Source organism: Drosophila sulfurigaster, chromosome 3 (assembly GCF_023558435.1).
Source record: "Drosophila sulfurigaster albostrigata strain 15112-1811.04 chromosome 3, ASM2355843v2, whole genome shotgun sequence".
In the NCBI taxonomy this organism is placed as follows: Eukaryota; Metazoa; Arthropoda; class Insecta; order Diptera; family Drosophilidae; genus Drosophila; species Drosophila sulfurigaster.
In genome coordinates, this window is record NC_084883.1 from 9,927,238 (window position 1) to 9,944,355 (window position 17,118).

Below are 17,118 nucleotides of genomic sequence, written 5' to 3' on the forward strand. Positions count from 1 at the left end.
AACAATGTGTTTTTGGATTGTGGCGTTTGCAACCCTTGTGAATTAGTTCATTATCAGTGAGTGGTTCCTAGTTGCGTTACCGTGACAACGCTTTAGGCCAAAACATTCGATATTTGCGACAAGTAGAGTTCAATTAGTTTTCGGTGAAATCCCAAAACATGTCGCTGTTCAATGTGTGCAGCTGGTGGACAGCCCAATGTGGCGACACCACTGGCGACTACGATGTGGCCAGTTTGCTGTGCACGCGTTTCGGTTTGGAGTCACAGGAGAAGGACTACATAATTGTAGGCTCGCAATCCGGACAGCTGAGCATTTACTATCCACATGCAAATGAGTTTGATGCCACCGATTTGTTGCTGGAAACACAGCTGGCGGCGCCCATCCTCGGTCTCTACGCGGGAAAGTTCAGCGGGTAAAGTCTTAAGTGGAGTACATTAAGTGTTGGGATTATTTTGGTAACCCTTTGCAGCAATGTACGTAATGAGAATGTCAATCAGCTAGGCGTGTTGCTGCCCAATGCCATTGCCATCTACAATGTGCAGACCATCAGCGGATTGGCCGAGTATGGCGCTCAGCTGAAGCTGCAGCTGCAGGCGGAGCACAAGTTTCAGCGCGTCGCCTTTTCCATGTGCCAGGGACACTTTGGACAGGTGAAAGGTCGCGAGTTCTTCTGCGTCGTGCATTTGGATGGCACGTTGACCTTCTATGAACAGGATGGCATCTCGTATGAGTGCCGCTTTCCCGGCCAACGCAGCTTGCCTGCTCCTGTTGTCTACTGCGAGCGGACCGATAGCTTCTTTAGGTTCAGCGCCACGTGGCATTTGCAGTGCTATAGCTATCAGGATCTGTCCCATTCGCTGGTCACCAAGAGCAGCTATCAGCCCATCTGGTCGCAGTGCATTGGCGAGGGCATTCTCGACATGCGTGTAATTCAGCTGAAAGAGTGAGTAGAAAATAATAAATATATGCACTATTAGTTAGAATGCTTAGTGCTTAGTAAGTGCTTGGTAAGCAAAAGATGTTCATACAACATAATGAGGGTGTAGAGCCGGCGAGTACATCTGTGTGTCCGTATTCCATACTCGATGTTACGGAATGCATATTAGAGCAGGAGCCACCAAATTTGAGGATGTTACTTTTCATACTCACTGCCCCTATGGTGGAGGGATATTATAACTTTGTGCCTGTACGATATTATTATATTATTGATCAGTGTGAACAGCCGAGACGATATAGCCATGTCTGTTTGGCTGTCCGTCCGTCCATATGAGATACTAGGTCTTAGAAACTATAAGAGATCGAGTAATAATTTTTTACGACTTGTAATACAAGTAGTTTCAATGTTAGTTAGTTTCAAATTTTTGCCACGCGCACTTCCGCCCTTGCAAATCGACAAAAATAGAATATCAATCTTAATTTTGAAGCTAAAGTTGTGATTTTTGGTACATAATAAAACAAAGTATATACGATTCCTGAAAATTGATTGCGATCAGATACAAATTGTAGAAGATATTAACGACATACCGTAGCTTTCTTACTTGTTATTCTCTTCCTAAATATCCTAGGGTCCTTTTCAACTCTAAACAAGTAAGAATTCTTTAGTCGAGACAGCATTTTAATTTTAAAAAATTATGATAATTTTAAAATTTTGAAATGAACTTGTGCCTTCTGTATTGTTATTTGCTTTGGACATCTTAAAACTGTTATTTTTGAGATTTTAGGTTTTTTTTTGGAGATCGATATAATTTACTAATTAAGAACATAGAAAATATTGTTAGAAACATTTGCCCAACTTAAATGATTTAACTTTCGTTAAGATTCCAAATTTATAGCAAATTTTGAGTATATATATATATATATATATATATATATATATATATATATATATATATATATATATATATAGCTCTTAAGGTCTTGAAGACCCATCGAATTACATGGAAGGATGGCCTGGAGCAATCTTTAAAGTTATCAAAGCTAGTGTATATAGTACACAATAGTAGTGTATCAATATTTTGATGGGTCTTCGAAATTTAATCACGATCGGCTAATAAGCCTAAGAGTTATTTAAGATATAATTTTATGAGTTCAATTTCACTACAATGTCAATCAATCAAGTATCTAACAAGCTTTACTACTTTTATTTTCTGCTATTGATCGTAACCTTAACTCATAGGACTTGTTCCTATATAATGATCCTTGGCGAGCGCAACTTTATATCACTGGACGACAATGGCAAAATCAATTTTATTCTCAAGTTGGACTATGCGCCCAAGTGCTTCTACAGCTTTGTAGTAGGCTACTACTGGGGTGAGTACAACTTAGAGTTAGGAATTCTTTGGCGCAGAAATAGCTTCATTGTTTTCAGAGCCTGGTGCACGTCTCATCACCGCCATTGTGTCGGATTCGGCCAAGTTGCATATCTACGAGGAGGCGAATATCATTTGGGCAGCGCAGTGGCAACAACCATCTCCAGTGGCTATTCAACGCTCCAATGTGCAGACGCTAGCGGGCAGCATTGTCACCTTGTCCGCCACGGGGCAACTGACCGTAGGTTATCTGGGAGCACAGCCTTATCAGTTTCAGGTGCAACCACTGCATCAGGAAGAGTTGAGCTTTGCACAGGCACACAAGCAGCTGCAGCAGCTAGAGGATGAGATCAAAGAGTCGGTGGACATACGTGATATGGATGCTTTGAACCAACAGGCAGCGGATCAGGTGCGTCTCAGCTTTAGCATACAGCCGGAGATCTGCGATGATCTGGACACACTGCTGTTGGATGTGCCCGCCGATGTGGCCGTCAAGGAGTTGCCCTCGGCCAAAGGTTTCCTGAAGTTCAAGGCCAAGACTGAGTTGGCGGAACTGCAGCTGGTGATACAGACGCCCAGTGGTGTACGCTGCAGCCAGGACACGCTCAGTCTGGTAGATGTGCCAGCGGGCACAAGTCGTGAAATATCGTTAGACTTTTACATGGCCGAGCTGCTGCATGTGCACAGCACACGCGTCGAGGTCTTTGTGTCGTTTCTGAGCACTAGGGTAAGGTGAACAACCTTTGTTTCTACTCTTCAGGTTGTTAATCTCCATTCTGAGTTCTATTCCAGGGCATTCCGCGGGTGATACAGCAAAGAGCCTACTTGCCGCTGTCCATGTTCTATCGCATCTGCCAGCCGCAAAAGGCGGCGGGCATTAAGCTCACTTACACTATCACCAGCAAGCATGTGCCGCCCAAGCTCAACACCTTCTTTGGCGAGTTTCTGGAGGCGGAAAGCGATACGCATGCCTTGGGCCTGCAGCTGCTGTGCCCTGGTCTGGAAAAGTTAACTGAAGTCATCACTGTGGTGGCGGCCAAGAATTCGAATCGCTTGAGGTTGGTTGCAAACATATTTAAGACGCATTTACTGGGATTCCACTGTAGTTTGCTTCGCATAGAATACAATCGGATCATGTGGAGACGTTTGCCATGATACTGGAGCGCATTGTGGAGACCACTTTGCAGTTGGACAGCGCGGCGGGATTGCTTAAAATGCACAAGAAGAAGCCGAAACGTGGCGTTCTCAATCGCTGCGTGGAGCGCATCATTGCGGCGCCTTTCATACCCATTCAACCCATACTTCATCGTGCCGATGTCCACTACGAGACGCAGCAGAACATACGCAAGCAAACGGTTGGCAGAGAGTGAAGGGGAAGTGTCATGTGAGGCAGCATATCATTAGTTATTGTTGTGACATTTGCAGGAACAATTGGAGGTACTATGGCAACAGTTCAAGACCCTGCAGCGAGAACTGCAGGAGCAGTCGGAGAGCGAGCCCAAAGAGACACTCACCATGCAGATTGAGGCGAACTACGACCACCTGATATTGGAAGGCGATAAACTGGTCGAAATACGCCGCGACGAGCAGAGGTGGGTACCACAAACACACATGACCTTCAATTAAATGCCGCCCCCACTCCACACACACATATGCACAGTGCCTGCCAATTAATTTCCAACTGGTTGTTCATGGGGTAAATAAGGTATATTGTGGCAATAGGAAAAACATATAGAGTGGTAAAGAACGTATGTCCGTTTATCTGATACTTGAAATCCCTAGTTGCAACCTAGCTACAATCTATGGCGAAAATACAAAAGAAAGCTACTGCTATTGTTATGGCGATTATTTCCTGTAAATTTGATTAAAATCATTTCTTGGGTATTCAAAAAAAGAATTTAGCCCTGAAGTGCAGAAATTATGAAGATAATCATGAACGAATAAAATACTTCGAATAGAATATTCAGGAATTTAAAAAAACTGAAGTGTTGATGAAATAAGAAGTGTTGGCTAGTTGTTTAGTTTAATTTATAAGCTTATACTTATACCTAAATGTAATGCCATACAAATATTATTAGATAAATAGGGCGACCCAAAATCGAGTGCTGAAGGAACTCTCATAATTCTACGATTTAGAGATAAAATACAAGTTAAAGCTTTGGGTGCGAATATTTCCTGAAAATTTGATTAAAATCATGAGACAGTTTTCCAAGTTATTTAAAAAAGAATTTTATTAAGAAACTATACTAAATAAAATTTAAATTACCGAATATTTTAGGAACTTAAAGAACTGATGTGTTGATCAAATAAGAAGTGTTGGTTAGTTTTTTTTTAATAGGCAACTTTAATTTGATGGCATACAAATATTGTAGTCATTAGCTGAATAGAGCGACTCGAAGTCGAGCACTGAAATTTCCCATATTATGTGAGAATGTCGAAGTTACGCAAACTAGAATTTTATTCAGACATTTTTACTTAACGGAAGTGTTGATCAAATTTTTTGAGCTATTCCAAAAAGAATTACATTTAAAAATTGTAAAACAAGCTGAAGTGATAGTAATTTGTTTTGATATAAAATGACAGTAGAAGTATTAATATAGAGAAACTCAAAGTCGAGCACAGAAAAACACACTTGTTTACATATACTGACCACAATTACTTAGCAGGTACTGTGCCTAATTGGTCATGTTTTTAATGTATTGACTAATTTTATTGTTGTTGTTGTTATTATTGACTCACCTGTCGACTGTTACGTGCTTAGGCAACGCGGCGACCTCAACTGCGCCGTGGCATTGGCCAAATGGATAATTCATGCATTGAACCTGGAGGAGCGTGTCGTGAATGTTGTGAACTCTGTACTCAGCGGACCCGTCGAGGACTGGACTGAATTGGTGTGTATCAAGTGCGTGTGTGAACCGAGGCCTGCAATTGAAACGCAATTTTTTGTCGGTTTTACAGAGCTGGGAAGAATCGATGGCACCTGGTATCGATATGCTACATCATTTTGGGCCGCTGATGCGCTCGAAATCAACGTCGACGCACGGATTGTTGGACGGCAACAGCACAAAGGACACATTCGATTACGGCCGCTTTAGACGGCATTTTGCTACACTCTTCGATCGCATTGTGCGTCTGGCCTCATCCACAGCCGAGTCTGAGGCGAGTGCACAGCAAACAACTGCCATGGAGCAGCCAACAACTGATGCAACACAACAACCAACTCAACAGCAGCAGCAGGTTGATGAAATTGGCAGCATGCAACGCATGTTGGGCAACGATCAAGCGACAACTGTGGGACGACTTGCTAAACCCAATTTGAGCAGCTCGCTTGAGGCTGTGGAGGACGAAGAGGAGTACGATGAGGAGGACTTGCGAGACACTGGATATCGCAAGGACTATGGTCCAACAGTGGCAGGCAATGACAGTGAACAGCAGCAGCAGCTGGAGCAGCAGACGAAAGGCAAGCGATCCGAGTGGGTCAACGAGGATTTTGAGCTGCCAACCACTGAGGAACTGTTCAGTGACTTGGGCATTTGGTGGTAGATCAACTCACACACGCACACATGCACACAGTCGTTAATGTGAAATACAAGTACCATACTCTATGTGGAAAACTGTCAGCGCTCAGTGTTTATTTTGTGATTGTCTTCGACGGCGATTTGCATAGAACTTGAACTGGGGACTTGGAACTGGGAACTGGGAGCCTGGAACGTGGTCATGTGGGCGTTTTATGGACTCGTTTATGATGCATAGCCAGCCGCTGCAGATAAAACAAGATAAAAGTCAGACAGATAAAAACAAACTCAGCTGCAGACTGGGACAGCGAATTAAGACAAGAAAGCTACAGTCGAGTATGGTCGACTGTCATATACCCGCTATATGACATAAGGAATATAAGGAAAGCAGTTCGGAATAAATACCGAACTAAATATACTAAATTAATATACCACAAACATACCAATTTACCAAAGGCCATATTTGGTATATTGATATAAATAACTTCTGCAATTTTTGTCTGATCGTAACCAAATTTTCAGGAATCATAAAAATTGTAGTTATTATTGTATTTACTAACAAGTATATCTCTATTTCTTATAGTCTCTGAGACTTAGGTGCTCATACGGACAGACAGACAGATAGACGGATATGGCTTTGTCGTTTCGGCTATGGAGGCTGATCAAGAATATATTATATATGCTTGGTGGGGTCGGAAATGTCTCCTTCTGCCCTATTCATACATTTCTTGGCGGCACAAAGTTGCAATACCCTTTTACCTTATGGCTAGCGGGTATAGCAACAGAGAGAGAGACGCTGTGTCTGGCATTCACCGTGTGGGCTTTGATCCGCTGTCAGCTGTGCGCTCACTCCAAAATCCAACTGCAAATCCCACACATGAAGCCCATGCTGCATAGTTTATCCTCAAGACCTCCTTAGCGCTCCAAACAATGTCTCGTAAATTGGCGACAATTGAGTGAGAAATGTGCGCAAAGTCAAGCGTGTCCAGCGGGTTACTCTCGACTCTCCATTCTCCATTCTCAACTCTCGACTGTCGACTGACGACTGACGTCTGCTTGTTCATCTGGGTGGCCTGTGGTCTGCCATGTGTATTGATTTGAGTATGAGATTACCAGACACTTTAGGTGTGACCTTTTTCGCCGATTAAATGTGTTTTTGGTTAACAATTAATCAAAGACACACGCACATAGGTCACTCACATGAAGAAGCAATTTCTCGCATCGTATCGTGGCGTGGAATGTCGGAGAGAGAGAGAGAGACAGAGAGAATTAAACAGAAATCTGTAGTAATAAAATTCCCAAATTTGGGTAGAACATCTGAGGTGTTACTTTCTACATAAATCACAAGCAAAGTGTCTTTAATCCGTAAATTAAGTGTAAGCTCATTAATGTGGCTGCTGTTGATTTAATATAAACTCTTATTGAGAACGAGCCTCTTGCCTTTCGGCAAACCAGAAATTTTCATCAATTGCTCGCACACGCTTGTCACACGGTTCACGTTTGACTTAAAAATAATGTGCGTATAAATATATGTATATATATTGAGATTATTAATTAACATTAAGGCAGCAACGGAAATAATAACTGTCTTATCAATTGCATTGAAGTGAATTAATCGGCAAACGAAGTGAAGTGAAACACAGGAAGAAAATTGGTTTTAAAAATAGTATGTATCTTTGGCAATCGATTTATTCAGTTATTCAGTAATCAGTATTCATTGTAATTGGGATTGTATTGTTCTTTGAGGGAGCACAGTGCCGGGTACTTGGGATTCGGGCCGGTTTTGCATTCGGAGGCTGGCTCACCGACTTTGTAAACATGCACACCCACCGCATAGGTGCTGGCATAGTTGCAGGCCATGTTGTAGATGTAGAGGAACGGATATTGGGGATTCGTGAAGCGCATCATGGCGCAGCCTACATGGGTATTACGATCCACAACAGTCTCAGCAAAGTGTCCATATTTATCCCTAAGAATGAAGAAATAGAGAGAGAGATTGTGTTAGCACAGTTCAAATGAGGTCAAATTAACAGCAGTTAAGACTTACAGATGCCTGGCAACACGGAATTGGGTTATGTAGCTGCTATCGATTAGCGGATACTCGCCAAACCAGAGACCCATCGAATTCTCCACAATGCTGCGCACATTCAATGGCAAATTCCTCGGCCTGTCCACGCCGCAGAGATTCTGGCCCACATTGCGAAACCGATACGAATTATTGCAATCGTCATGATCCAGATTGCATGTCTTCAGGTTCAACGTTGCCAGATATTCCAGTTCCTCGTCCCACACCATGGTGGCCATGCGGGCAGCCGGATAGTAGCCAGGCAGTTGGCCAGCGGCAATGAAATTGCGACGCTTGTTGTGCTCACCGAGTATGAAATCGCGATGTGGTCGCAGATTGATCATTACAGCATCTGGGGAGCAACTCTCATGGAATTCCTAAAGGATAAAAAACAGTTTTTAGATTATGTTGAGAAGATCAACATCGAAAAATTCTCCAACTTACGCCATCATTGTTGCAGGCCACATGAGCAGCGCCTTTGGCACATAGCATAGGATCACACCAGGACTGATCGCTGGCCAAAGCTGATCCTTGCAGGGACAACAGCAGAAGCAGGGAAACACAGACTGAAAAGCGCGCCATTTGAAATGTTCTGATGGTGTGATGGAAATGCAATTCCTGTCTGCCTGCAACTCAATATTTATATGCCTCAGACGCGCTCAGAACACGCACGAGTGTAAACGCACAAAGTAAATGTTATTTTTGGATATTTCGATTCTGATGGCAGGTGCAGCGCATGCAAAGTGAGACGGTTAAGGCAGGTCACGCTGGGCATGAATCACTCGGACTTGAGCGGATCAAGTGACGTCACAATGGTTACCACAACTGAGCCACAGCCGAGACATATGCAAATCGTGATGCTAATTATCCTTTGAGTATGTGTAACTTTAGTCCTTGCAGCCATTTCGTTTATTTTTCGATTTATAAATGGCTAAATTAACTGAATGTTAACATAGTTTGGAAAATATTTGCAGACAAATGTTAATGTCCAAATCTTTATCGTAACTAGGAGTTTACATATATTATACTTTGAAGTGTAAGTTCTTGGTTCACTTTTCTTTGCTAGCACAATTACTTTAGCTTTTACAATTGATTTGCCAATTAGATATCTTGACTAAGTGGCAATCATTAAGGATGCTTAAAATACTAGTTTCAATCCTGCACTTGCACAATTGAATTGCAATTATGCCCGGAAGTAAATGTCCAATTAAATATACTAATATCCTGGGAATCTATAAAGGTACAACCTAGAAGGTTGGAATTATCATTGACTTGTAGATCTCGGTTCACTTTAGTTTCGCTTTAATTATTGAGTTGCTATTACGTCCAGAAATATATTCCATTAAATATCCTAACTGACTGATTGATTGCACCATCAATCGAGAATCTAAAATAGTACGAACTAGGAGGCTGCAATTATGCTAGACGTGTAAGTGCTCGGTTCACTTTAGTTTCACATTAGTTTAAATCCTGTACTTGCACAATTGATTTGCAATTACGTCCACACGTCGCGTTAAGCAAACTATAACTGGCGTCTAATGCAAAAAGTCTGGGTTAAAAAACTTTATTTCATCCCGAGTTCTCCCTATGTACATTGGATTACTCTATAAGTGTTAGCTGAACAAGTTCAAGTTGAAGTTCAGCGCGACAGATAGTCTATATACGATTAGTCTATGTACATGCCAAAAATAAAAGTAGACTAGTTGCTAGACTAACGCGTGTCTTCTGGGAATATGATGCCATTAACTCTTAACGCTTAACGCCAAAGTTGAGCTAAGTTCAATAAGAATCTTCTCGCTTTTTCTTTCTTCCTTTCTTTCTAACAGTGTCAATGTGGGTGTTCGATTCTTTTCTCAGTTCAGTGACATTTTAGGCCGTGTTTGGTATTGGGTACATATTATCTTTGGGCTGTCCAGACTAAAAGCATAGCATTAACTGTTTAAGATTCTTAATACTGGTTTGTTTTTGTCAATCGCCGCAGATTAGCAGCTGTTTGGCAGGTGAAATAAAAGCATACATAAAAGCGACACGCACAAATCAAATAAAATAAAATAATATTGCATTTGCATATTTGAACAAGATGTTTATGATCTTTCGGCACATTGTTGTGCTGGGAATAACAAACGAAAGTGCTGTGCTATCAAATACTAACCTGTCTAACCTGGATCCGAAACTTTTTATACCCGTTCACTGTAGCAGACAAGGGTATGATTATTTGACGGCTGTCTCTCTTTGACCGTAACAGTAAGTACACATCAACTTAATAAGTAATCAACTGGCATGGTGACGTAGTCTATTTTGTCAGTCTGTCTGTCTGTTCATATAATTACCTCAATCCCAGACTCTATTATAGTTAGATCTTTGAAATTTAGTGACAATATTTTAATAAGCTCAACTCAACTTACTTTTGTTTTATAATTTCATTTTAATGGTTTTTAGCGTTCTAAAAATGGTATAAAATAATTGTGGCAAAAGTGAAAGTAATTAAAATACTTGTTTTAACCAGTATTCTTTTATTACTCTCACGAAAATATTGCTACCAGGTATCTCACAGTCGTGGGCAGCATTTGTTATACGCTTCGTGCTCAAGTGCCGGGGTATATCAAGTATTTACCGTGTGATTAAGCATCTCTCATTCATTCATTGAACCCCATAGAATAAAGAATGGCTCGGGTATATGGAAGTCTGGAACTTCATATTCGTTGACATGCGTCACTCATTAATTTTGGCATTATTTGGCTAAGCTTGTTAAATGAATATTTGAATATATTCACCGACAACAGGCAGTTTTACAACAAATCATTGACTAATTATTATTATACAATACCAGAACAGCACCTGCTGGACTTGGGTCAAAAGTTGACTATATACATACATATATATTTATAAATATATATGCATGAGTATTACGAGTATTTGCGTAGTAACTTGAATGGCTAATATTGTGATTTGTTCATATTTATTGATAAACAAAAGACTATGCAATATGGCTAAAATTAACGACTAACTTATGTAAAATACAACACAGTTCTCTACCTGAGCGTAATATCTATCTATCGACACACACACAAACTGATTTCGATCAGTAGTTGGGACTATATTGCTCCCGCGTTGAGCACAGACCCGGATAGAATGGATTCTTGCCCGTATGGCACCGTGACGCGGGTCTTCCAACCTCATAGATGGGCGCATCCAATGCGTAGATGGATGCGTAATTACACACTACATTGTAGATGTACACATATGGATAATCGGGACGGGTGAAACGCATTATGGAGCATCCAACGCGCGAATTACGATCCACCATCATCTCCGCAAAGTGACCATAGTCCTCACTGTAGATTAAAATTCAAAGTTAAATCGATTTCAAAACAAGGAAGAGACATAAAAGTGCTTGTCAGTGAAGTACCTAATTCACGTTTAAAATTCATATACCGAAAAAGTACTGAAATATACCAAAATGTATATTTGGTTTATTCATTAACTATTACATTAAAAATATGCCACAGAGTAGAAAATACACCCGATACACATTTAAAATATATGAAATTAATATACTAAAAAAAATACTGCAATATACCAAAATGTATATTTGGCAAATCTATATACTACTATATTAATAATATGCCATAAAGCACAATATAATACCCTATACAAAAAAATACTGAAATATACCAAAAAATGAATTTAGTATATCTATATACAATAAAAATATGTTATAGAGCACAAAATATACCACATTGTCACTCAATGAAATATATAATGTTGTTATTTCATTAATAACTACGATCTTTATCTGAACGCAAGCAAATTTTCAGACAGACGGACAGTTTTATTTTCTGTTGCCACAAAGTTATATATAATAATGCAACTTCACTTGGAGATACTTACAAATATTTTGTGACACGAAATCGGTCAATGTAACTGCTGTCGATGAGGGGATATTCATTGAACCATAATCCCAAGGACTCCTCTATCAGGCTAGTGACATTCACATGAGGATTGCGATCCCGCCAAATGGCGCACAGATTCTGCCCGGAATTGGCAAAGCTGTATGTGTTGTGGCAATCGTCGTGATCTAAGATGCAAGTGCGCACATTCAACGACGACAAATATTGCAGCTCATCATCCCACACCTAAGTTGAGAAAGTGTTAAGACAATCTTTCTGACTGCTGCCAGTTAACTGTGGCTCACCATTGTGGTCATCCGTGAGGCAGGATAATAACCAGGCAGTTTGCCTAAAGCAACAAAATTCCTTCGCTTATTATGGCCGTGCACAAAGGTCGCTTTGTGGCGAGAGATGTCCACCTCATAGGAATCGGGCTGACAGCGTCTATGAAAATGCTGCGGTTAATCCAAAAGTGTCTTAGTAAGTAACTGTGGCAGACATAAAACAAAAGTGCCTTACGCCATTGTTGCGGCATGCCACATGCTTGATGCCAGGACTACACAGATCAGGATCACACCAACTATATTCCTTGGCGGCAACCAGTTGAAGCAGAAACAAGTGGAGAAGCGCCACGCAGGCAGCTGGGATGACCAGCGATGACATTTTGGCACAAAGTTCTAATATAAACTAAACTAAGATGTTGAAACGCGATACCGAAAACAGAAACAGAAACTCGGTGTCGATTTCGAGAAATTGAAAATTGATACTGAATGGTAAATCACATTGATTTGTTGGCAGCAGCAATTGGCAATCGCATTCACATTCGCCTGACTTAAGCGCTTTCAATGAGAACCTGGCCAATTCGCGTGGCCGTCTTTATTGAACGTTTCTGTCCGAATGAATAGCTCATGGCAGACAGACAGACTCCGAGTCACAGTCAGAGCCAGAGACAGCGTTCAGAATCAGAGAATCAGTCAACCAGGCATGTGTGCTAAGTTAGTTAAATTAACTTTTATATGTGTGGTAAAAGTGTGTGTGTATGGCTGTGTGTGTATCTACACTGAGATGTTGAATACATACTTATTCTGTTTCTGTTTCTGTTTCTATTTCTCTTGCCATTTCGCTTCGCGGACCAAGCCTTTCTAACACGTTTAAAACAAAACGGCCAAGAACAAGTTTATACAATACAAATGTTAATAAACAAACATAAATATTAATTTGAGGGAACGACCGGGAATATGAGAAGCGGCTGAAGCTTTTGGCTTTGCTCTCCAGAATTTCTCTATTCATTCCATTTTATCCCAGTGATTGAGAGGGCATTTCGATTCGGCGAACATTTGTCATCCATTTAGCCAAATTGTTTTTATACGATCGCATATTACGAGGATAAGTCCATTGAACGATATCTGGTTGCCACGAGCTCTGCGTTTGTTTAGTTCGACTGGACTATAAAGTGAACACGTTTCAATTTATGTGCTCGTTAAAGATCAATATATAGATCTATAGTCTTATGTTCTATATAAATATATTGTTTGTATATAATATGGGAACTTTTGCCGCCGTCGGCTGTCAGTGTTTAATTTGTGGGCGTTAAGCCAAAATTGTGTCTTAACTGTATTTCTTGAGTGAATGATTAGTCGACATGGGGACAGCAGCAGCAAGTTTTTCTGATTCGATTTTTTATGACAACAATATTCGACATATTAGTGTCAACTCATTAGACTAAATTTAGTGGCTCGAATATGCTAATTGAAAAGGCGATAACATTAAGATTGAGCCACGCGGCTTCACTCAAAGTTATCGCTTGATTTAATGGCTATAGAATGGATTTGCTTGTGCAAATCATATAATGTAATCACTGAAAAGATATGCAAGAAAAAAGCCTTATTTTAGATGGGTTTATTTATAGAAATGTATTTTTCCATTCCTTTTAATAGCGTCTGACAAACGTGTCAAATAATATTTTAAAGAAATGTATTTTGCCATTTGATTTAATAGCTGTGTGTCAAACAATATTCTGTAGCTTTAGGCCAAATTAAATTGCATTTAGTTATTCACAATTTATGCAGATTGCATTCGCAATTAATCTTCCCACAGTTCTTGTGCGCAGCTCTAATGATTTCAATTGTTGAAGGCGCCAGATAGCACACATATAATCAGAATAACATTATTGAATGCAATGTGCATTAATTGAGCATCGGATTAGATAATCGATACTGATTGCAAGTCGACAACTTCCGTCATAATCGAACATCGTTGCAAGACAGCTGAGTGTGAGTACACTCGCAATGTGTTTTTGCATAATTACATTTAATTACATTATACAGCTGACAACGACGATGAGTACTCGTGTGAGTATTCGCAATCGTATTTGTATTCGTATTCGTGTGAGTGCTGAATCTTTGCTTGTCTTCGCTTTAAGTCGCATTTCAATTTTTTTGAATTGACATGTCCGTCCGCCCAGCGCAGCATGTAAAAAACAAGTTAATTCATATAATTAATAATAACACATATATTGAAAAGAATTCGCCATACGCCAAAATGTCTCTTTGTGTGGCAACTTGTTTGAGCTGTCTTCCAAAAACAACAACAACAACAACAATCGAAAAATCGAAGCACAAAAAAATCTTCTCATGCTGACGCCTGCGTGTCTGTTGAATCGATTTGACCGCTGAAGCGAAGCTGTCAACATGCTTATTTCTAACCATTTATTAACTACATCCTGCCGGGCAGTATTTCCCCTCTCAGATCTTGCTCTCTCTTTAATATTTTCTGTGTGTTTGCGCGCCTCTTCTCACTGCTAATTATGCAAATGCTTCGATATTGCCTATCCCCCAAATAACCACGAAAGCAATTAATTTAACTAGACGGAGAGACCCAAACCCATGCTCAAAGGCATAAGTTTTTTCTTTCTTTTTTTTTTTGATGGACATACACACGCTATGGCCATTAGAGGCGACGCTGAATACTTGATTGCAAATTAAATTGGACAGCACCAATAAGAATAAGAAACCAACAAACAACAAGAGGACAACCATTAATTTGCACTATTCATATTCATTCACTCGACAACTCCACTCGATTCTCTTCTATTCATACACTTTACAGACTCGAATATTCACTTTCACACGATAGTTTCTGTTTGGATTCCCATAAAATAGTAAATGTCTATCGCTTTTGAACATAATTATTTATTTATTTATTGATTTACAATAAAGCGAGAATTAACTCTGTCGTATACTTAATTTGCATTGCGCTCGTAAACTTTATTGAAGTTTATTACGCGCACATAAATCAATTATATTTATATTGTCCCTTTGCTCTTTTTTTTTGAATGCAGCTCTTAATTCAGTTAATTGTCTGTGAATTCTTCTGCCATGACGTAAAGGATATTCAAAATATTGGTTTTATTAATTAGATAATTTGCACGAGCTACAACTTCATTCGCACATGCATTAACAACTCAATAAGCTAACTTTATTAATGACATTTTTAATTATATTTTTGTCAAATCATCGAAATGTGTATAATTTTTATTGACATTTGTGTTTATTTGATATGATTTTAATGTTTTTTTATACACAGAAGTTTATATGTGTATACACACATATATTTATATTTATATTTATTTTTGAATTATATTATATTAATATAATAATCTTAATACTATAATAATTCCTAATAGAATATAAATCATCATTTTAAATTATCTATTATTTAGAAACCTTAAAAGTGCGTTGAAAAGTAATTGTTGATTATTCCAATAAAAATATTTCTATACATGTAAGAAATCTACAGCCGAGTGTGATCGACTGTGAGATACCTGCTACACAATTTAATTAAATCCATATTTTAAAAATGTACCAAATTAATATATTTATATATATTTGATATATTGAAATAGAACTACATTCAAATCATACCATAGAGTACTAAACATACCAGATTGTCAGCCAAAGCAATTTCGATTTGAGGGGTGGAGGTGACCAAAATTTGAAACAAATTTGATCTGAATGCAAAAATAACAATTGCTGTCGGAAAAATTATATAATATATAGTCTCTAAGATCTAAGTGTTCATAGTGACGGACAGACAGAAAGACGGCCAGAAGGATGCAGCCGGGTTTTACCTGCTACCCATTTTGCTTGAAGCATTTTTAGAGTATGGTTTTATTTTAAAGGTTCTCCAAGTTAAGACTTAAGACTTAAATATAAAAATATTTGTGTTCCCTTTTTTTATTAATTTTTCATAATATGCAAAATTTGAAACGGTCCTCTTGGACTTAATTTTCTTAAGATAATAAGTTTTGCTAATTTACAATATTTGAAAATAGTATGAGTGAATTTTTATAAGAGTAAACTATTTTCGAAATATTACAATTTAAAATATTATTATTTATGGAATAGAATAACAGTTATAAATCGACTCAAGATTTTACAATTTCTTCTCTTGCTTATTTTCAAATTTTCCAGTATTTTTAATTTATAGATGTTGCATTTTCATTAATTATTAATTATATTTAATGAGTAACATTTAACTTTGTTTTCTCTGTCTAATTTGTGTAACCCAATTTGTTTAAAATAAGTTTACAATACTGAATTATTATAATAATTCATTTTTTTATTTATTTTATTTAAATGTTGTTATTGATTTTAATGCTGTTTATGCTGCATTTTGTCAGTGTGAATGGGGCATTTGAAAAGTAGCAGAAATTGCCACCCCGTTGCTGAAACATTTAGGTCAGCGCCGAAGAGTATGCTTTAATTTATTTCAAAAATTGATGGCCGCATCTGCTGAAAGCTCTTCGTAGCTCTCTCTCGCTCTCGCTCTCGCTCACACTCATTCCTCCCATCACACACATGTGAATATGACGCAAAAGCCAAGTCGTTGACATAAATAATGCTTCATTGGAGAAGCAGAAGCAAAAGCGGGAATGGGGAAGGGGGAGCGGAAAGCTGGCTGTCATCGGGAACGCATAGATTTCAGTTTCTGTTCGCTTTTCCGGGGTTAGATTCAGAGTGCGTGGGAAAGCCACCCGCAAGTGCAACCCTTGTTGGTCCGGCTTACGTGGGCGATGCGGCTGACATATGCGATGCGGCTGCTAATGGCGGCCGCCTCCTACGCACAGCTCGAATCGCAATTGTCCTCGGACAAAAAGTGATTCATGCGTTTTCGCTTATGCACACTCAAGATTTTGAATAGGGGATTTCAAGGGTTTCAGGACTTGTGCCGCCACAAAACGATGATGCATGGCATGTCTTCCATATGCCACATGATGCTGCTGCTGCTGCTGCTGTCGACTGCGGCTTATCGTTGCGCATCTTTATGTGTGTGCCTCT

At 39.3% G+C, this 17,118-nt stretch overlaps 3 protein-coding genes across 3 annotated transcripts; 1 reads left to right on the top strand and 2 right to left on the bottom strand.

Annotated features, from left to right (window-relative positions):
* Nucleotides 1-129: 129 nt before the first annotated feature.
* LOC133844520 (protein PTHB1) lies at nucleotides 130-6,181 on the top strand. Its single transcript, XM_062278552.1, has 9 exons — nucleotides 130-412; nucleotides 470-943; nucleotides 2,177-2,310; nucleotides 2,369-3,036; nucleotides 3,102-3,367; nucleotides 3,430-3,664; nucleotides 3,735-3,901; nucleotides 5,071-5,200; nucleotides 5,268-6,181. The coding sequence occupies exons 1-9, from the start codon at nucleotides 159-161 to the stop codon at nucleotides 5,850-5,852; spliced, it is 2,913 nt and encodes a 970-aa protein (XP_062134536.1). The 5' UTR covers nucleotides 130-158; the 3' UTR covers nucleotides 5,853-6,181.
* A 1,289-nt stretch (nucleotides 6,182-7,470) lies between these two features.
* On the bottom strand, nucleotides 7,471-8,509 carry LOC133842583 (antigen 5 like allergen Cul n 1). The gene is made up of 3 exons (XM_062275740.1): nucleotides 8,334-8,509; nucleotides 7,872-8,266; nucleotides 7,471-7,793 (listed from the first exon to the last, which is right to left on the bottom strand). The coding sequence occupies exons 1-3, from the start codon at nucleotides 8,469-8,471 to the stop codon at nucleotides 7,532-7,534; spliced, it is 795 nt and encodes a 264-aa protein (XP_062131724.1). The 5' UTR covers nucleotides 8,472-8,509; the 3' UTR covers nucleotides 7,471-7,531.
* Nucleotides 8,510-10,821: 2,312 nt separating this feature from the next.
* Nucleotides 10,822-12,680, bottom strand: LOC133842440 (antigen 5 like allergen Cul n 1). The gene is made up of 4 exons (XM_062275523.1): nucleotides 12,299-12,680; nucleotides 12,085-12,234; nucleotides 11,781-12,025; nucleotides 10,822-11,224 (listed from the first exon to the last, which is right to left on the bottom strand). Exons 1-4 carry the CDS (start codon nucleotides 12,440-12,442, stop codon nucleotides 10,972-10,974), a joined length of 792 nt encoding a protein of 263 aa, XP_062131507.1. The 5' UTR covers nucleotides 12,443-12,680; the 3' UTR covers nucleotides 10,822-10,971.
* Nucleotides 12,681-17,118: the final 4,438 nt, after the last annotated feature.